General features: G+C 35.1%; 2 protein-coding genes across 4 annotated transcripts in view; one reads left to right on the forward strand and one right to left on the reverse strand.

Annotated features, from left to right (window-relative positions):
• The window catches only part of LOC110997813 (transmembrane protein KIAA1109), a 48,504-nt gene extending 47,139 nt beyond the window's left edge, over window positions 1-1,365 (reverse strand). For all 3 annotated transcript variants that reach the window (XM_045630328.1, XM_045630327.1, XM_045630326.1), the window contains exons 1-3: window positions 1,196-1,365; window positions 882-1,108; window positions 47-190 (exon numbers count right to left, since the gene is read on the reverse strand). In XM_045630328.1, coding sequence (XP_045486284.1) covers window positions 47-190; window positions 882-1,108; window positions 1,196-1,197 — 373 coding nt within the window. In that variant the 5' untranslated portion in view covers window positions 1,198-1,365. The remainder of the gene's footprint in view (window positions 1-46; window positions 191-881; window positions 1,109-1,195) is intronic.
• Window positions 1,366-1,814: 449 nt separating this feature from the next.
• Window positions 1,815-21,686, forward strand: LOC110997822 (cilia- and flagella-associated protein 43). The gene is made up of 31 exons (XM_045630475.1): window positions 1,815-1,879; window positions 1,960-2,123; window positions 2,325-2,423; window positions 2,495-2,657; window positions 4,003-4,213; window positions 4,829-4,957; window positions 5,390-5,577; window positions 5,997-6,099; window positions 6,950-7,195; window positions 7,689-7,824; window positions 8,515-8,678; window positions 9,265-9,418; window positions 9,535-9,759; window positions 10,359-10,570; window positions 11,094-11,240; window positions 11,346-11,503; window positions 11,960-12,179; window positions 12,390-12,510; window positions 12,634-12,752; window positions 13,559-13,726; window positions 14,110-14,283; window positions 14,961-15,088; window positions 15,728-15,922; window positions 16,359-16,484; window positions 17,123-17,228; window positions 17,975-18,133; window positions 18,794-18,907; window positions 19,497-19,640; window positions 19,814-19,966; window positions 20,850-20,986; window positions 21,434-21,686. Exons 1-31 carry the CDS (start codon window positions 1,815-1,817, stop codon window positions 21,573-21,575), a joined length of 4,770 nt encoding a protein of 1,589 aa, XP_045486431.1. The 3' UTR covers window positions 21,576-21,686.
• The last annotated feature ends 635 nt before the right edge of the window (window positions 21,687-22,321 follow it).

Here is a 22,321-nt window from a genome sequence, read left to right on the forward strand (position 1 = left end):
GGCTTGACTTACACTAAGCTGTTCACTGTTAAATTTTAAAATTTACCTTCAGAAACATCTTTTGGTACATATGACCTCCACCATCTAAAAATTAAGTAACCGTCTTGAACCCGCAGAGTGTAATCATAGTTGATATAGACAATATCCCGAAACATAATCTTTCCAGATAGAGCATTCAGGGTGAAAGAACCTACAATACAAAACATATTTTTTATTTTCAAGCCATACAAACTAGCTTTTATACATAAATCCTATTTGTATTATAATCCATAATATATAAACAGTTGTAAATTACAATGATAAAACCTTATTGTCATAATAATTATAATTTTAAAAAAAAGTTTTACAGGTATTATATTGGCAAAAAAGTGTGTATCTATCATATATCAGTTAAAATAAATACTGATATACAATTCAGGAATAATTCAGATATTTAACTCTATCACAAAAAATAATAATAGGCATTATTTTAATTGAAATTAAATTAAACTAAAACTTAGAAGGATTCCTCTTATAATGTAAATAGCAAGAGATTAGGTACAATTTATGTTATGTAATCTAATTCTCTCCCAAAGAGATATTTTTAGGAAATATTTCAGCTATCCAATTGTTTTCTCATAAAAATCAATAAATAACAAACATTCTGATAAGAGACTTCTGAGTTTCGAATTTAAAGTAATCCATACTATTTTATGGTGTAATATACATTACCTTTTTAACATATATAACTGTTGTGTTACTAGTATAAAACTTTTATATTCTCTTTAAACAAACTTGCATTTATTTTCTACCAATTAAAGTTATATTTCAAGTCTCATATTCATAAATTTGTTAGCATAAGTAATATCTTAACATATCTGTTAGATATAATAATTACTTACCAATTTTGAAATTATCATCTTGAAAGTAAAACCTATTAACAAGCCTCGTCAGTACGTAGCCCAATACACGGCTATTGTAGTAAGTTATGTAAACTATCCAAAGCATTCCCGATATTAAGGAGACTAGCAACAGGGCGAAGTTCCTGTCCATGGTAATCTCCGCGAAGTCTATCGTTGAAGAGTTCCATCTTTCAGCCACCGGATCCAAGGACCCGGTGTAATTCTCCCTACAAATATTATCATTACAACAACAATCCCTTTGTGTGTCACACAAAATTGATAAACACTCATATAACGCAATTGTACAAACTTACATTTTGTATAGCGTATTCACGTATCCATCACATTTTTAAACATGGAATATTGGTTGTGACGACACAGTGGTTTTGTATGAACATTTCTTTTGGAATCCTATTTACAAACAATTTTCATGTCCCAAATTTTCATTTACTTCTATTTTCATCGCCCCTATTGACCATCGCACAGAGCACTGTAGCGTACTATTATATTTATACTACTGTCAAAGTCAAACATCTGATTTTATTCACACAGTTAAAAAATCAACGTCAATTGTCAAAAGATGGTGGGTGATTTGAATTATTAAAATTTCAGAGAACATTCATTTTCCAACGTTTAAAAACTTAAGAATAAGCGCAATTGTATTATACCAAAAAATAATAATTCATATATATTGCTATTTCTAACAATTAGGTATATTTGTATTAAGTACAATTAGCATTGCTAGGTAACAGCAATAACAACTGTTTTTCTTGTTTTCAATAAATACATATAATGCTGCAGTTGTTTATTCGGAATGCTGCCTTAAACTAATTTTAAATCCTAAACACACGCGGTTTATACGTATACCATTAGACCTTATAACAAAATAGAAGGCTACACAAGTCATTTTTAGATTAATTTAGAACTTTAGCCATGGTAGAGGCTGGTTCAGACGTGGTAGAAGATAACGAAAACCTGGACATAAATCCAAAGCCACGGTAATATTGTTTACATTAAGATAAAATTACAGCTGATGTCATGTTAACATAAAAATACTAAGTGCTTTTTAAACTTCTAGATGGGCGATACCCCAACGTTTAGATTTTATGACATTCATTGGACATGATGTGTTCGCCGTTGCCCATGATTTATATATAATATTTCTTAATATGAAAACAAGCTCTGAATATGTGTATGTTGCTAATAATACCGAACATGGTGATGGCGTTGATGTTATTGCAGGTAAAATAGATTACATTTTTGTCATGTCTTGTTGTAGAAGCCATCGCTTTTGTGGTCTTCTCATATTTCACTAAGTAGTCATAAATAATTATTAATTTCATTTTTAAACATTCTTACAATTATTAATAATACATTATTGAGTGTTAAATAATTTGATCATAATATGTTCCTTTGTTAATATTAGGTACATTACTATTACAGGTCACAGATCTCATGTATTTGCATTTGCAGAGAAAGCAAAAAATCCTCGCATTTTTGTTTTACAGTACCCAAGCTTTCACATACTAGCTGAACTCGCAGGTAAATTTATGATTACACATAGCTTGGACCAATTTCATCTCATTTATGAGGATTACCTTTTTATGTATCAGATCCTGATGTAAAGCGGTACAAAGGTCTTTGTATGATGGAGTGTGATTTAATAGCAGCGTTCAGTGGCTTTCCGAACTACATCATGATTATCTGGAGTTGGAGGACTCATCAAAAGCTTCTATCAGTCTCCACAGGTGTTGTAAGACGACAGCAGATTTATATGTAAGTTTATTTGCAGCAAAAACAAGTTTAATGGCACTCGGGGACCGCCGCGGTAAAGCTATTGCGTAGCATTTTTTATCAACTTAGGCAATTATAATTATGTTTTTTTTAATTTATGCAGTATTTTTTTATTTTATTTCAATTCAAGTTTTTTTATCTTAAAACAATCTACCACTACCAGACTCAGACTAACAGGTACCTAGGGAATGCCATCCCAATCTGCGTCTACTAACGCATCGTCGTCAGTTGCGCGATCACCTATTGATGTTGAGGCTCAATTTACACCAGAAGATCTTGAAAGTTACTGCTGCTGTAACGCGTATTGGCCGCACCTTTAATACGTCATCGTGTGTTGGGTTTATTTACGTTACGGAATTTTTTAATTCGGTCGCAGCTATTATAGCCCTCGATAAAATCTATGCAATAGCTTAATAAAAGATTTTATAGTTGTGAATTACTAAACTATAACTTATCAAAAGTACGTAAGGTGTGGTATATGAGTGAAAGAGACATGTAGCGTGCGAACTGCAATCAACATTTTAATTATTGATAAAATAGGAAAAAATAATTATAGTCCAGCAAATGAACAATTAATTTAATTAAGAATACAGTTTAATTTGAATTGAACAGTTGAATGACTACTTTTTACATTTGTAGTTTCAAATTTAATACATTTTGTCTTCTTTTTGTTTAACTTAAGATTATTTGTACTAAACCAATGAACCACGCTGGAGATGGCACTGTTTACATTCTTAAGTGATGGATTTTGTCGTTTGACTTTAAATAAAAGCGAAGTGTCATCAGCAAACAGTACTTTACTTCGCACTTCGCTCACTCCAGTGAGCTTCCGTCCTGCCAAGGTTCGAGTCTCACAGGAGACGCCCTTGCGCGAGTCGCGGGACCCCACCCCTTCCGGCTGAGCTCAGCTGAGCTGTAAAGGCCCATAAGGCCAACAGCGAGATCCCATTCCAACAAAAAAACAGTACTATTTCGTGAAGCTCCTTTACAAGAAATGGTAGGTCATTTATATAGACGAGGAAAAAGAAAGGGCTAAGTATGGAGCCTTGCGGTACGCCCATAGTAACAGACAATCCCTGTGATATAGCTCCATTTACATTTACCTTTTGTATTTTATCGCTCAGGTATAATTCCATAACATTTAGCGCTTACCTACTATGAATGCGACCTTAAAAAAACAAAATGTAACTGGAAGTCTGGTAATTTGGAGTTACGAAATAGAAATAGCATTTATATGGCCAGTCTCAATAGAGGCTGCTGGCCAGGAGACAAACCGTTTCCTGTCCACCCCTCCCTATTTCCTTATTGTTTGTTTATGATATCACAGGGCAAGCCGTACTCATATGCTGGTCTGTGAATGCTGGGGTGAAGGCCTGCACGTATGGGAAGTGGCGCAATGCTACAAGCGTTGTATGGTGATGAAGAGGACCAAACCTGAATGTAGTGGTTGGGAGGTGTCTGATCCAGCACTGGTTGCTGTTTGTTGGAGCACCGAGGGTCAGTTGTATGCTGTGGATGCTAAAGCAAATCTTTATAGTGTGAGTAAATATATTCAAATTTTTCAATTTAATTTACATACAATAAGATATATATTTAGATTTTTGTTTCCTATTAAATATGAAAAGGAAATTCTTAAAATTATTTACGACAAACACACAGTTGTTACACATAAAGTACACACTAATACACACAATTAGTATAAAGTATAATATTCTAAATAATTGTCGCGCATCTAATATCGGGCCGACTTAATTATCATATTTAGTTAAGTTATTAATTATTATTGTAAAATTAAATTAAAGCATTTAAATACAATTTGTTTTTTTTGGGATTCACCGCTGGCCATCAATTCACTGTATACGTGCTAATGATAATATAAATTTTAAAAAAATGTAACTACTAAACGAATACATCAACCAATAGCGTGTTTTTCTCGATCTCCCTTTCTCACACTCTCTCAATCGGTCTCTCCCTTTTCTTCGATAAAAACGCTGCACATCTTCGTGACGTTTTGTAAAAACAATTCGCTCATGCGCCTAAAGAAGTTTCAGTTCTAAAGTTCAATTCTTGCGGTATGGACCATGCGTTTTCAATACTCTCGACCCCGACACGTGGTCTAAATGTAAAAATTCAAAAACATTTGAAATTTCCAGCTGCTGTCTGATGGTATAGGCATGGTTACCAGTTTAGAATGGAGCGAGGACCTCAAAGGAATAAGAAAACCGTGTATGGCTTCATTTGGTCACGGCATTCTTGTTTATGGACCTGACAAAAATCTTAGGGTAATTATTATTTCTCAATCCTTTTTATACAGAAATATTTTTTGTTAATTCTTCTTAGTCTTTCTGACTGAGCAAAGTGAAGGTAAATTTGAATATTTGGTATTACATGAACCAGTTATGTACAACGTACACTACGATAGACTCTAAATCAGTATTCCCCCTCGCCCCACAGGGGTTAATTTGATTGTTAAGAATGAATCTATGTACTCTATCGTACGAATGTCCTTAGCAATAGCCAGCCAGTTTATTAAATGTTGTTACAAACGCTGCGGCTAAATATGTTTCAGGCTGTTAGTGAAACGGCTAGGCTGTTAATTGAACGCCTAATTAAGCTAGTTGACTGCGACATATATATTAAGAAATTTCCAAATATATTTATTACTATTCTATGATCTTTTGTCGGCTTTTTGTTTTGTAATGTGACTCTTACAGTACCTTAAAAAGCCCGATGGCGAATGGCATGTAGTGTGGCATCAGAAAATAGAAGATGAGGTACTTCGTCTAGTATCAAATTCCTTCTCAGACTCCGCTGTTATCTGGACCGAGAGGGGGTTCGTATATAAAGTTGTGGCGGAAGGAGAAGACAAGATTGATCTGAAGCTGTTCACTTATAAACAAAGGTTAGCTTTGAGAAATTATTTTATTGTTTTTCGATAAAATCTTTAAGCAAATTTAAAAACAAAATATTTGACTACAGTTAAGATAACTTAAATGAACTGAAACATTTTTGAATCATCAAAAAAAATGAATCATTGTTCCTTTAAAGTAAGATAGATATATGACTTTAGCGTTTGATAAATCAATGCTAGATAGTTCCTATAAGTTTCTTATAAATAGTAAGAAATATTCGATAAGAAAACATAACATTTTCTATTGTAAATGATTTTCTCTTTGTAATTATGCAAAAGGAATAATTTAAAATATTACTTCATTTTGAGTTTATATAACTAATAAAGAGACTCAACTCTTTGAGACTAAAATGACTATATTCAGGTTAAACGAGAATGTGCCTTATAGATATTCTAATCGAAATTTTCAGGAATATAATAAAAATTCAACTTTTGGCACCAGATTTTACTCATATCGTTACTATGAACAATCGCGGAGTCCTTTGTATCTATGAAGTTATGACAGCAAAATTGGTAAGTTTATTTTAATTCAATTATGTTTAGCTAGAGAGTTTAACATTTTTCTCAATTCACATAGGAATCCCTCTGTAGTTTAAGAAGTATATTTTAACGAATTTGAAAATGATCGAGTTTATTATGTCTACCCACATTTTTGTTGCTGTTTTGTTTGGTAATTTTATATACATACATCTGTGCGCTCTAATTATTATAATTAATCTTAGTTTATATATTGTTAGATATATATTGTTGAGAAATAAAATTATTCTTAACCTTAGACTTTTGTACGTCTTAATAAATATGTATCATTTTCACGAATAATTTTTTTAGCTATATGTTCTATGATTTACAACTTTTTATTTTTCTCTCGTTTATTTTAAATGGGCTAACTTTAACACACAGTTATACAGAGCAAAGACAACATATTATGTCAGTGGATATAAAAAATGAATTTAGTACATTTAACGTAATTTTCAATGTAATTTATTCATCGATTAAATAATTTGAGGCATTAAAACGGCTTCATATATTTATATATAACTCGAGAATTGCTGGACCGATTTGGCCAATTTTGATCTTAAAATATTTGTGGATGTTTAGGGAATTACGTGTATAATTTATTACTTAAACGTTATATTAAACATGAAACAAATATTTAATAATATAATACAGAAAAAACATCGTTATGTATATAGACACCGCAAAAATAAACTAAATAATATATCAATAGGCTTTTGATGATACACTCAATAAAAAGTTTTTTCACGAAAATCGCTGCAAGGGTGTGGCCGGTAGCATCAGCCAACTATAGTATAATCTTCACTTAAATGAACTATCTATATAATATATAAAAATTAAATCTTAGGTACTAATGAAATATGTGGAAGGCGCAGACATATCATTCGAAGCAAGCCCCACGGACCCACTTCTGATCATATTCGGGGAAGTGGGCCATAACTACGGAATGGCACTTTACGTGTTCCGTTCCGAACTAGTGAAAGTGGGCAGTGTGTGTTTGACCCATCAGATTGTTTCTCGCGTCGTGTTTTCGCCCACGGGCAGGGAATTGGTCGCAGCGGCCATGTCTGCGGGACATATTTTCATTTATCAGGTGTGCTATATTTTTATGATGCTGTAGATTTGAGAAGTGTTGGCATAGAGGCTTCAGCATGTGAATCTCATCGCTGATTCGATCCGACTGGAGTTTTAAACTTTCAAAGAGTAAAGGAAAAGATCTTGAGAAAACCGGCATACCTTAGATGCAATAAGTCGACGAGTGATGGATGTGTCAGGAGACTGATCACCTACTTGCCTATTAGATTGACAAATGATCATGAAACAAGCCCATACCCAATACTTTTGACAACAATTATAATTTGTTTATTATGACATTTGCGTACCTATTTCTATATGATGGTGCGATTTTTATAATCAATCTGAATACCACTTTCTTTCAAATAAACGGTTCATTATTTTTATTAATTTATAAAAATTTCACCATGGCAAAAATCGCCCACAGCAAAACGTAGATGACTTATAAATACTTATCAAAATTAGTAGAGACGAAACAATGTTGCCCTCGTCAATTCCATATTATTTTCCAGTTCTCTGAGGATTACAAGCTTACCCTTGTTAGATACACGGAGCTGGGTCGAGGCCTGGCGGACTGCTTTCTCATGAAAGTTGGAGATGCCATGCGTGTGTTCAGCCTTGTTTTGTTCTCAGATAAATATCCAATTGGTAAGTAATTCATATTTTTATGGGATACGAGCGAACGTGCAGTGTCACTTAGAGTCAAGTGCTTACCTTCCATGGACACATTTATGAGTGGACTGAAGTGACTTCTTTAGACGCTTGAGGGTAATTGTTGAACGGATAAAACGTCACGAAGATGTGCAGTGTTTTTGTTGTAGAAAAAGGAGAGACCGATCTAGAGCGAGAGAATGAGAAAGGGAGATGTATGAGTTGGAGTATTCGTTTAGTAGTTACATATTATAATTCTGTCGCATAATATCTTGTGCAGTAAATGCAGATTCTTTATTTATTTATATTATCATTAGCACGTATACATAATATAGTATAGTGTGAATAAAGATATACAAATATATGGAGTGATGATGTACTGGTACATGATCATCTATTTGGACTTTTACCTTCGTAATAATGTAAAAAGAAGTTTTACTTCTGACATGTGTACTTGGTACGCACGCATTTTTTTGAACAAGGGGAAGCCAAGGTAGGCTTGCACAAAACAAGCCTTCTGGTAATGTGTACCCATGGGCGGCGGTATAACTTATCATAAAAAAATAACAAGGATTTTTTTGATCGTGTGATTTGATGGACTCATCAACTTAGTTGACTCGTTGCAAGTCTCAATGACCCTGATACATTGCTTCAATGTATTCTTTTAAATGATCAATGGCTTTTAAGGTGAACGTATAATTTGTATAAATGCGGACTCTGGTAAGGACAATAAGTTTGCTGGCAAAATGGCCGGACCATACGCGAGACTGCTGCCACTCAGCGGAAGAGATATGGCAGTGGCTGTACCGCATCTCGCCACCCAGGCTCATGTGCTGAAGTTGGCTGGCGATGTGAGTAAAGTTTGCCTTATAAATAGTAATAAAATTTGACAGAAATATGGTTGTGCCGAAATTGACCTTACGCTAGTCCTACAACTTATACTTTATTCGATTGAAGTTTAAGTGTTAAGTTTGCATGAACGTACGTGTATGTGTGTGTGCGTATACGCACTCTATATAAATTTGACAAATATTTAAATGATCCTTGTCTTTGGGATTGATTTTCTCCAGTCAACAATTTGTTTGACACTTAGGGATTAAAAAGAGTTGCGGAGAGTTTCTTACCAGTTCTTCTGGCCCGCTCTACGCCCTTGACTGCAAACTAGTGTAAATGTATGACGTTCATAAGTGTACTTGTTTACCGATATGAATATTGTTATTAAAGTCAAAATAACTTATGTGTTAAGTTGCTACTTTAAAAAAGTGAGAAGTAGAGTTAGAAGAGATACTGTGTGGATGTGTAGTGTGGATCCACCTGTCTTAAACAACCGTTGGAAATTTGATAAGAAACAGGTGTTGTGGTTCTTAGCCTTTAAGAAAAAGGTGATAAAAGAGATGCCTTTCGTAGAGATTTAAGGCTTCTTCTCTTATTTGACAGAAAGGAGTGACGGTGTCAGTGAAAATGGGTCCGTTTTTAGAAACGGGTCATGAGTTGAAACAGTTTGACGCGTTCTACAGTCCCGGAGCGTTTCTTACTTTTGGATACGATGGGGCTGTGGTGATGAGGCAGCCACACGGACCACAAGAGTATGGTCTGTTAATATTTATTATTACAACGCGCTAATTAAATCAGGTGCTACATTATTTTTAGGTCTAGGCCTTAGCCTTGGCCTTTATTCAAATAAAGTCAAAACATGTTTTATTATAGAACTGAAGCTGGCTGTTACACACCGGTATGAATCCGGTATAAAGCAAGCAATAATAGACGCAAATGCGACATATATTGCTCACCTTGGCGGAAATAAGACGATGGTGGTACATCACCTTCATGGTCTTCAGCAGGAATTGCAGGTCGAAGTACATCATGAACCACCGCAAATGGAAATGTTTGAAGAGAGTCTTAATACGATCACCATCATTAACGAAAGAGATAGTAAGTTGATGTTTGTAGTGTAAAGTCCTGATATAGTTCTATCATGACTTTCACCATCTTCATCCAAATTTATGACTTTCACTATATATGCTCATCGGTTATGGGTTCTTTTAACTTGTCCCTTCTCTAATACTTCTCTAGATTTGGTCCAGGCATATACATACAGTCATGCGACAAGCATTTCTTTACCCAACTTCACCAATCACGGTTGCTTTGTATATTCTATTCTTCATCCATGCGTTCTATATGACCAAGCAATCATTTCGTATCCTTTTAACCCACACCACTCAAGTATTTCACTTTTACATATCCCATCACGTTTATCCATCCATCCATACCACACATACTTTTTGGCGCTTTCATTTTCACGGCACTTATTTCCACTACACAAATAGGGAATACATCACTCCGTTTACTCTATACCAAGCATTCACTCGTCTTTCTATATCATTGTAATACTTACCGTCTGGATTAAGAGCTTATTCCACTTTTTCTCTATCAAAATATTGCATACAGTTCTATTGATACCTCTTTCAAATAGCATAGATTTTATTTTTCCTATACTCAGTTGTCTCTTAAGAGGACATTTTTTTTTTCAGAAAACTATCTTGATCTGCAAGAGGATAAAAAAGTGAAAGAGGAAACAATGGATTACAAGAAACAGCGCGAAGAGGTCGTGAAATCTTTTGAGTCTGTTCAATCTCGTGTGGTTGCTCTTCTAGAAGAGAACATCGCGGAGATACCGTTACATCAACTTTCTCTTTCTGAGTTTAATCTACATATTGAACATAAGAAAGAACGAAACAAGCAGGTATTTTTTGTTAATTAATCCAAAACTGGGTTCTCACTGTTAATTTTATTTGTTTTGATGGATTTATAGGGCACTCGAGAGTAGGGTTCTTCGAGTATCAGTTTTTAAAAAGCCAGCAACGCAATTGTAGAAAAAAGATCTCTTTAACTTAACTTTTTAATTATAACTAGGCTATGGACCTTGAATATTCAGGATAATGGGAGCTATACATTATATAAACTATTACATTTGAACTGTATATAAAGTTGAATTATTGAATTCATACAGTCCATAATATTATTAATGAATATCTCAGGGCCATCGCTAGCCAATTAGGGCAAGTGGAAACACGTGGTTATGAGATGTCCTTTTTAAACAGCATTGCGATCTTATTAAGACAGATGGGGCAAAAAGGGGGAACAGCTGTGCCTACCTGAATACCAACCCTTATTGGTGACGTCTTTTTGAACTAATAATACTGAAAATGGTTACAGACAGACATTAAATAAAAATAGTTAATTAATCAATTTATTGGAAATTCTAGGCTGAGAAAGATAGAGAGAAAATTAAATTGGAAACAGAAGCCCGTATACGAGCCCAAGACAAGGTGACTGCCTGGATCAAGACCACCTGTTGGGACACCATGCTCACACCGCGAGTTAAACTTTATGCTATCTTCAGCCATTATCAGGTAAGTGAACGTCAGTCAACAACAGCCAATCACAGCCCGGCTTCACGACATCAAGGAGTGTTATGATTGGTCCTCCCGAATACTGAAACTTTTTTGAAATTTTAGGTTGAAAATTACGCAGTGCTCCCAACACAACGGGACAACTGGCCTGAATTACAGCAGATTGAGGCGCTCAGAAATGTGGAGATGGAGAACGATCACGACCTGTTCCGACCCTGGGAGGAACCAGTTGATAAGATCAGCGTTGAGGAACTGTCTGTACCGTAAGATGTTTTCTTTTTTTCTTTTTTTTTTTCATTTTCCTTAACCCTTTTTTTGCAAAGTCTGTTTGGCAGTGATGACTTTAAGGCTTTAGCATGCGACTCTTATTCTTGAAGTCATAGGTTCGATCCCCGGCAGTGTACCAATGGACTTTCCCTCTATGTGCGCATTTAACATTCGCTCGAAAGGTGAAGGAAAACATCGTGAGCAAACCAGGTTGCCTTACCCCAAAAAAATAAACGGCGTGTGTGCCTGACAAGTGCTCATACGGAAATCTGAGGTTAAGACCTAAAAAGGTTGAACCGCTGACTTATCATTCTTTTTTTATTTATGCAAAGTCCGACGTTTTTACACAGAATATAGCAACTCATTGCATTGTGTGTGTTGCCGGCTCGTCAGTTAATTTGTTTGTATGTTTATATAACTTTACAGTGACGCATTTTTACACTACCTTCCAGGCCTGGCCCCGAATCAGTATTATCAATGAAATCAGGCCACAAAAGCCTCGAAAGCCAGATGGTAACAGATGTTCTGGAAACCGAGGAGTCGTTGGAAGGTCAGCCGCATGTCCTGTCAGGGTCCAACGTGCACCGGTTTGTGGATATACCGGCATTCATGATACCGCAAACTGTGGCTTTTAGTTTTCTCCAGATGAACTGGTTGCAGCACATCGTCAAGGTTTGTCTTCAGATATGACTGATTTAAATTTTCAAGGATTCATTTGATTAGATTTGTCCGTCAAGGGAAAAGAAGATTTATGTTTATTTTGGTATACGTATATATAAATAGAAGAGAACGTTTAAAAGCCCCCAGTTGCTCTGTTAGTTATTAGAATCTCAAATAAATTTAGTTTTTCTAGTTTTGCATAATAATTGATTGATTTTCCAGTTAAATGTTCAAAATATGCGTTTGTGGTTCAACAAACAATTCGATGATTTGATGAGCCAGAAAAGAAGAGAAGTTGGCCTTGTAGAAGAGAGAAATGCACGACTACGATTTATAATAGATGGTAATATTTTTTATATATAATTTATGTTTGCTGATGTTGATAGTGGAGTTTATATATTGTATATCCTATATTTTAAATATCTTTAAGATTATTGTCATTAATTGCAATTTTTTTTTATCTTAGAGTTGAACAAATTATCTGATCTTCGCGGGAGCTTTCATCACTTGAACATGCAAATAACAGACCCGGAGTGGAAGCAGGAGGAACTACCGCTGAAGTTGATCAAGGTGGATCCCGAAGAGGTATGTTTCTGTTTCTCTTAGTCTTTATATATCTCGACGATATTCTCGTGATATAAAATTCAATTTTGATTAAACGAAATCTTTATATTAGGAGTATAGCTTACTATAATCCTAGGAGCAATTGTGTTTCAAAGAACAATTCGTTCACTTGGTTAAGAGCGCGCATTAAACTAGCAAAATTCATGATTTCATCCGCGCGTCTCTAGTGAAACAAAAATAGGTAGGTATGTCATATTATGTTCACGGTAATTGAGACGGGCAAAAACTGAGTAAACACCAAATGCTTTTTAATTAATTCAATCGTAAAATATACAATGCTTAGTAAAATAGTAACAGATCTCGGACATTTAAATGTGCTGTAATTAAATAATTTTTGGCTCAATATACTCATCATAAAGACGAAGTTAGAAAAGTTTGAGGTAACTTTGTGTTAATTTTAAATCTTAAATAATCTAATAAATAGAAATTGTATTTTAAATTCAAAAATTACACTTAGATAAAACCTTAGATAAAATCTACGATATGTGATTTTAATTAATACCCGCTCTTAAGTGTTGATTCTAATTAAATAAGGTTCCATACATCAATTGAAAATCTATTTAAATAATAACAATTAATGTAGAAATTCATTTGACGGTAATAAATCGATACAACTGTCCACCAAAGCATTGAAAATAATCTTAACTACTAAAATAAATACAGATGATAATAGATAAATCTGTGAACAAACTTAGAATTATAAACTTATTGAATCTTATTTTTCTCAAAATTTAAGTCAATAAAAGCTAGTGTATTATTTATTACAGTGTAGCATCGAACCTTACATCAGTCCAAGCCAGATAGTGATTCCGCCTCCAGACCCTGGACCGAAGGATGACTTCCGCGAAAGAGCCCTCATCGAGATGATGGATGGAGTATTGGAGAAATTGTGGCACGAAGAGATCAAGAAGCCCATACCGATGCCGCAGTGTATGGTGAGGTTGAAAAATATGTTGCTAAACGGGCCTCATATGGTAAGGTCCTGACAGGGCCTTAACATTACCCAAGTACAGAGGCTTGCGGAAGACAGGGAGAATGAAGGAAGTTGTCCGGTGCCACTAACATGACCTTCAGAAATGAAGAGTGCGACTGAAGAAGAAGATTCTCTCATGAGCTCGCAATTTGTAAATAAATGGAAATTGCTTCGACTTTTTATCTATATGAAATAAGCATTTAGAAGATTATTCCAGGGATAATATAGCACTCTGATGGTGAAATTTATAAAAATAGATTCTGACATTTTTGTCTTCATTCGTGATGTCTATTTTTGTTTTCTCTTTATAATAGCAGTTTAGATAAATCCAGCGAATTCTTACAGCTAGAAAAAGACCCAGAACATTTTAACGAAGACGACCTACGTTTAGTTTTCGATTATGAAGCAAAGGTAGCTTTTAGGAACGAAGAACGAGATAAATATAGGAAGATGTTGCATGCAGAGTACGCTAAATTGTCACAGGTTTTGAACGAGGGTGTCGTCAAGTTTAACCAGAAGGTACGTAGATAATGGCATAATATTATAGTCCTCCTGGCTTTAGCGTGCTGCCAAAAATTTATTGGTCCTCAACAATTTGTGGATGTGAAACAACCAATGGATTTTTGACAGCACGCTACCCAACTTACTACTACCTAGTACCTACTTCTTTCTTAACATTCGCTCAAACGGTGAAGGTAAACCCGTGAGGAAACCGACAAGCCTTAAACGGTCGATGGCGTGTGTCAGGTCCATGAGGCTAATCACCTCCTATTTGATTGACAAATGATAGTGAAATAGATACAGAAACCTCAGGCCTTTACCTGAAAAGGTTGTAGTGTCACTTATTATTAGTGGCACTACTTTTTATTTTAATAGCACAAAAAAGGTTACTGGACTGTCACTATGTTATACTATGTATGGACTTCAGTACGATCGAATCAATTAAAAGTTCTTCAAGAAAATAAATTATTAAATGGCCGGCGACGCACTCGCGAGCCCTCTGGAATTGAGTGTCGATAGGTGGTGGTATTACTTAACATCAGCTGAGCCACCTGCCTGTTAAACGTGATACAAAAAAAAACAATGATGCTTTAGAGTTGACATACAGGAGCGTTGAGCCTAGTCAATAACTCAAGACAATCATGCAAATTTTTGACAAAATTAAACGTTAAAAATCTTATTTAAAATGTTTTTAGGTAAAAGAAATGTGGTTAACAAAGTTAAAAGTTGATTCTGTGATTGGTCAAGAAAATCTCAATTTGATGAGATTGCGCCGAGTGAATCTCGACCGAGTTGAAATGGCTGAAAAACTAGAAAATATGAGGTGACTTAGAAATAGGGTATCACTGCACCATGTTTAGTAGTCTTAGGTCTGGTAGTTTTAGTTTTACTCTTACAGAAAAAAGTTCCTGGCATAGTATTGTACTAAAACGTGATTATATAGGCACGGGAAGCTTCTTTCGCTCCACGCCTATGGGTTCACAAAGAAATGTAATTGCATATCCAGCTTTTAGCTAATCAGAGCATCAAGGTCATTGAGATGTCTTCTGTGTTTCTTCTGCATATTAATTAAAGGTTTTCTAAGGAAATTTTTGCCGCGCACCATCACTATGTATGTGGAACTAGCTGCCCACTGAAGTATTTCCGAAACAATTCGACTTTTCTTACTTACTTTCTTTTCTTTGATTTTCTTATTTGGTGATTACATTTACATTATAATTTACTTTTTTACACATATTACCCACACGTTGTCCTGATTGATTCAAAAAGTTCCTACATTTATTTATTACTACTTTTGAGAGCTTTGCCTACATTTGCTACAGGAAGGGGGGAGGGGGTAATTTTGGGTAAATTTGCTTACGGCCCCTAAGACTGTGTTTATTAAACAGTTCAGTCTTAAGGACAGATGTGGGGAACATATACTAAAAATTAAGAAAAACTGTAACATTCAAAATCTTTGCAGAAACGACATAAGTAAAACAGAATTCGACGTAGACAATTTACAGCAAGAGTTGCAGCTCATTCAGGAGCAGAGCGAAGAGTGTCAGAACACATATGACAATTTATCACAGAAGGATCGTCATATGGACAAAACGTTCAAGAATCATTTCGCTGATTTGTCTCCCATTATCGTTGACCAGTGTTATAAATACTTCAAGTAAGAAATCTAATAATAATGAGTTTGTTTATCTGTGTTTATTCTGGTTACGCCGTGGGCATATACAGCACTGCATTTCCTTTTAAGTTTACTGTTAGTTAGTTAAGTTAACCTTAATTATCCAGTCCATTTTTGAATTCCGCCCTTTTGCAATCAAATTAGCTCCCTTAAAAATCAAATCGGCTCCCTTTACAATCAAATCACCCCCCTTTACAATCAAATTTCCCTCTTTACAACCAAATGCCCCCCGGTGGGGAAGGCATCAACACGAGTTGTGTTAAAATATATTATTTTGAATCAAATAAAAATTAGCTATTAATTGCGCCGATTAATTCTGACAAAAGAATATTTAAAACCAATTTCTGTGTTCGTAGCATATCTCAATCTGAATTACGTTGTAATAAACCAGTCGGGATTTATATTAATATTAAATCAGAAAGCGTCCCAAATGGCATCAACGTGCAACTATGATCCCCGTCGTGCTGTACGACCTAGCGAACGCTGTCTTGACGGGCGTGAGGCCGCCGTTACTGCACGCTGATTGCGTCGACTTTTTCAAAGGGTATGTAGGGGTCTAGTCAAGACAGATTAACAGTAGTGTATGAAGAAAGTCTAAAACTAAATTTGTATGAAAATGACAGCTAGTGTCGACAGTTCGTACCAACTACAGCTGTCATTTTCATACAAATTTAGTTTTAGACTTTCTACATACACTACTGTTAATCTGTCTTGACTAGACCCCGTGATCCCTATATAGCAGACATGACGTATTTCTGGGTTGAATTACAATTCAACTGCTATATATAAGCTAACTTGCTTTGAATTGGATAACGGAACTTCATAATGTTTGGGTAAATCTGTAAACTTTTTAGCCTAGGAATATCTTTTTTTTATTTATAAGTAATGTTATAGCTTACTTACATGTTATAAAAGAAAACACTTAGACTTTGTACAAAGACGAAACAGATAATTTTTAAACAAATATACGAAAAACTGAATAACAATAAACAAACGACAAATGAATATTTAAAATAAAAATTAATTGTTACTACTGCCAAATTAAGTCAGTCTTCCAGCTTTTTTTAAAGCCTAAATATTTAGTCATCGTCAATACTGCAGTTTATCATAAGAAAATTTGTACTTCATTATTAAGCACATACAACGGAAGTATTTATAATAATTCTCCAATATTTCGTTTAGCGTGGAACAACTCGACCAAATCAGTAACATGCCGCCTGTCATGGACGAAGCTCTTTGGGCCACCACCTGCAAATTACGAAGGGTCAAAATCGAGAATGAAATTAGGGTAAGACTTTATGCTTTATCTATATTTATGTTATAAGCCTCTGGAATAGCTTAGAATGGCTATAGCGTGTTGTTCTCACAAGAATGTAAGTGCGTGCTCCTATTTCACCAGACCTCTCGCTGATAGAGGCATATCTTTGTTTTTAATTTAATTTAATTTGATTTAAATGAAATAAACTACTTTTGCAGTATTACAACTTTTTTATATTTTAAAACCAACTTTAATTTTTACTTTTAATCAATTACAAATCAATTGGGTGTTAGTTTTGTTATTATAGGTACTCTTCGTCTACGTTAGTTATTGTTATTTCCATTACTTTATGTTCTGCAGTATGGACCCCTTTTGGCTAAAGGCCTAAATTTCCATTTGGATCTATTTTGAGCTTCCTCGTTCCATTTTTCCCCAGGAACATTAGCACCACAGCTAATCGCCTTTATGGTCTATCAATGTTTCTTTTTCTCCAGCGGGTGGCTTCGGCGATCCATCTTTTATCTGTACAACACCTTTTCCCACTTTAACTTGTTATTTGTGTAAAAAATCGTTTTTCAATTTGATTAACTTTTCTTAAATGCTATATTTGTGCCTATTCTGTTATTATCGTAAATCTAATCAAATTTCATCATACCCTAGATGAATCTAATCTAACGAAAGAAGATCAAAATACAATGTATTTTAATTTCTTTAGTTATACAACTAAAAACATTTAAAATTGTAAAAATTATAAATTCTGGTATATTGTCTGTCAGATGCGAGCAGTGGCTCAAGAAATGTCGTACGTAGAGAGTGCGGGAAGTATATGGCGATCCTCCATACAGGCTCGGAGACATCTACTCGCCCAGACCAACGAAATGATACGGCAGCACCGAGATGAAGTGGAATTCACCGCTAAGAATAGAACATTGCAAGTTAGATGTATTTAAAAAAACTGTATAAATGATTGACTCACACAAAAAAGTCAGTAAACATATCTAATGATTCTCTTACACTCATTTTAAAGCGTGCGTATTACCAACATTAGTAGAACTTGTGAGGTCTTTTCTTAAAGTTTTATCTTTGGATGTGGAGGCATAGAATACAAAATTCCATCTGCATCACCTCGACGTCTGTCATTTCACAACTGAGCGTTATTTAAGGCAGTTTTTCCAGCACCACCACTATGTGACACCAGCTGCCCATTGAAGTATTTCAGAACCAATCGACTTAGGGTCTTTCAAGAAAAGAGTATACTAATAGGCACTCTGGTATATTCACACTTTTTATTTTTTCCATGTTAATTATTAAAATTGCTGTCAAATTCCTACAGCCAACATCAAATATTTACAACAAAAATCAATAGTAAAGATATATCCAAAGATGCTGTACGTATTACCTACTTCGGCTGCTTAGTGTGCTGGTGTGAAAGTAAGGGTATGTACGTGAGGGTGTGTGTGTGTATGCTCATGATGCCGGTGATGATACAGGTTAGCGCTTTGGATGTTTAATACTTTTAAAGATTCCTTAAACAAGTCAAGACTTAACAACGTTGTATGTGTGCAACTCTGTCTAAAACAATGCTTTTCTTGCAGCTGGTATTACCAGCAGGACAAGTGGAGATCACCACCACAGGTCACATGCAGGACTACGATGATGCCACACTCATACTGCGACAGGATATTGAGCAAATTAACAATCTCATATTGGTAAGATTTTGGATTTTACATAGCCTTATTGAAATTATAAATATAATTCTACGTCACTACAATGTTGTTCAGCGTGCAACTCTTATTCCTGATGACGACATCGATGACGGTTCGAGGAACGCTTGAACGCTGGAGGAAGACTACTATGATTGATTGCTTATCCTGTTATGTGGAGGATTATGAGGCAATGATAGGACTTATTAGAAGAGTTAAAGTGGAGAAGAGTTTGCCAGTTCTCGTTCTACGACATTGTTTTGAGAACTGGTAACAATGTAAATTTAAAAAAAATGTGTGCGTGTACTAGTGTACACACGTAAGAAGTTAAACTTCTTTATGACGTTATTTTGCGAAAAATGACCTACTATATGAAACTTAACAGAAATTGGTTAAATAAAGTTGAACTAGAGAATTTCTAAATGAAATAAAAAACTAAATATCAATATTTTTGTAAGTTAATTAACTTTTTTCCAGAAATAGAATTTAATTATTTGTAATATACTATCATTGTAAACGGTGGTAGTGACAAGAAAAAGATGGTACGTAACGGAAAAATAATATACGCCATAAAATTTAATCTATTTTACAATAGAAAGTTGGCGATTGGAAGCTAAATATGATGCGCAAGCAGATGGAGTTCCGCAAAGGCATCCTGGCTAAAGAGTGGGAACACGCCCAGATGAAGATGAAGCTTCGGCACATGGAGCAGGAGCTGTACTCTTATCAAAGGCTTAAGGTAATATTTTTTATAGAACTGGGGGACAACGGGCAGGCTCCCCTTATGTTAGTTGATACCGCCTATGGACACTCAATGCCGGAAGGCTTACCCATCGGTTGCGGCCTTTAAAAATAATAGAAGACATGGCTGTGCACCAATGGACTTTCGTTCTATGTGATGATTATTTAAAGGTCCCGAAAGAGCTCCAACTATATCTCAAAAATAAAGAGCTTGGGTACACAGACGAGCAGGACTACGTGCGAATGGAGAAGGAGATGGAGGCTTCGAAGGTGTCTGTCAACAAAGTGTTGACCGAACAAATTCGTAGGGTCGAGGAGTTGGAGGTCTGTATTTCATGATTTTTACTTCGAGTAAGTCAGCTGAATTAAATGCTAAATAAAAAGAAATATTTTTGAAGCTATATTTAAAAGCCATAATTTATGGATAATCTTTGTTCTTCAGAATGTTATTAAGATTTTGTGCAGAATTTATGAAAGGTTAACCGACATTCAAAAAAATAAGCATTGTTGGTCTAGTGTACAACGCTCGTACGGTGAAGAAGGCTGATCATGAGTTGTCTATGAGATAAAAACGATCAAAAAATGCAATCTGAGACGAAGAATCATTTAGGCTTTTAGCGCCATTTATTCATTTAGGTAACACAATGTAAACTTGAAAGTTAAAAAAGATATATTTATTAAATGTATCTAATTTTTCATTTACTGCCAGTTCTCAAAATAACAGCGTAGAACGGAAGAGAAGAACTGGCAATAAACTCTCCGCTACTCTTTTTAATCGCCAAGTTTTTTCTTTTACACTACGTTTGTAAGGAACTGTAACCATTTCACTATGTTTTATATGACATCTTGAGTAATAAAGAATAATAAAATAAATTAAAAACAAAGATTTGTCCTCTATCAGCAGGAGGTATGGTGAATTAAGAGCACGCACTTACATACTCATGAGAACAACATGCAAATACGTAGTATAAACAACTAATATCACCGCATACACGAATTCAAGTACGACCAGTCACCGTATCACCCGTTCGCTAAAATCTTATAAGATATTTTTTTTTTTGAGAAATTAGAAAAGTCTGCCTCATTTGAAATATGTATAAATAAATTAAAATACTTCATGAAAATGTTTGTTTAAATGATATTGTGTATCTCGGAAACGACGATTTTAAATACCCCCTTGACTGGTATTGATGCTAAAATGTTTTAGGTGAAAATCAACGATTTGGTAGGCCAGTCCAAAGACCTGGAGAAGCTGATAGTCAGCCTCAACGTGAAGGTGTCTGAGAAGAGACTACACGAAGACCCATTGGAGCCTATACGAATACGACGCACCTTTAAGAAACGGTATATCTCAAATGTTTTTGTTATTTTAGAAATAATTTGACTTAGGGCCCTTGTAGAAAAAAAAAGTATTAATTCTTAAAAGACCGGCAACGGCCTCGCGAGTCCGCTGGCTCGGAAAAAAAGTCGTGGAGTCTTTAAAAAGATCTTGGACAGGCATCTAATATTAATACAATAAAAATATTTTATTGTGTACAAAGAGGCTCACCTGATTAAGTGATACCGTGGACAATACCAGAAGGCTCGCAAGTGTTTTACCGGCCTTTTAATAATGAGTAGTTACGATCCTTCGAGAAACGAGTTCTTGAAGGATTATAACTCGAATTGTTACGGAAATACTTCAGTGGGTAACTGGTTCCACATAGTAGGGGTGTGCAAAAATTGCTTGCGAAGCCAGGGATTCTTTCATTTGAAATATGGTTGAAATGAATAAAATGCATTAAATTTCAGTATGGAAACGCTTGTAATGCGCAGTAAGTTGATTCGTGAAGTCCAAGCGAATCACACAACTGTGGTTCTCCTGCAAACAGAGTTGGAGCTTTTACGACTCAAGACTTATCCGACACTGGCCAGCTTTAGGACATTGGAGTGATGCTTTTTTTAAAGTATTTTAGAATTTAATATGTATGGCGCCTATTGGGGAAAGAATTTTTAGAAATCCGTCCAAAACCACGTATTCATTACATGATACCATTTTTTCTCCCTAATAGCAGTGTTCGCCTTGTGGCTTCGGCATGCGACTCCCTTCTCTGACACCGTAGGTTCGATCTCTTGCTGTGCACCAATGGACTTTCTATGTGCCCACTAATCTAACATTCGTTCGAATGGTGAAGGAAAGCATAGAGACGAAACCCGCTTGCCTTAGACCCAAAATTCGACGTGTGTCAGGCACACAAGACCTACCTGCCTATTAGATTGACAAATGATTATGTACCATAGAGAAATCTGAGACCTATAAAGATTGTATCGCCTGTGATTTTTTTATTGCTTTGAAATGTTTTAAAAGTTAATATAAGTTACGAATATACAAACTTTACAAAAGACTTTTGAAATTTATGTTAAATTATAATCAAAGGACTCAAACACACACAATACTTATTTTTTATAAGTTATTATTACGTTATAGAGATACGTGACAGCCATTTGTGCATTTATTAAAATACTCATACATGTGACTAAGTACAAAAAATTTTTTGTAGCTTAAACTGAACCATTTAAAGCTGTTGTCTCAAGCAGTAACGGCTTATAAATGGACCATTAATATGGCTACCATTGAAATATGTCGTTGCCATGGTAATAAGGTTGAAGGTTTAACTATAAATAGATTTACGTGGTTCA

This window comes from Pieris rapae, chromosome 12, assembly GCF_905147795.1.
Source record: "Pieris rapae chromosome 12, ilPieRapa1.1, whole genome shotgun sequence".
Classification (NCBI taxonomy): Eukaryota; Metazoa; Arthropoda; class Insecta; order Lepidoptera; family Pieridae; genus Pieris; species Pieris rapae.

Excerpts from the sequence above, each read along its gene's own strand:
- LOC110997822 (XM_045630475.1), top strand. The coding sequence starts at position 1,815 with ATGGTAGAGGCTGGTTCAGACGTGGTAGAAGATAACGAAAACCTGGAC. Across the intron at positions 4,958-5,389 it reads GACCTGACAAAAATCTTAGG|TACCTTAAAAAGCCCGATGG; the intron begins GTAATTATTATT and ends TGACTCTTACAG. Across the intron at positions 9,419-9,534 it reads ACACGGACCACAAGAGTATG|AACTGAAGCTGGCTGTTACA; the intron begins GTCTGTTAATAT and ends GTTTTATTATAG.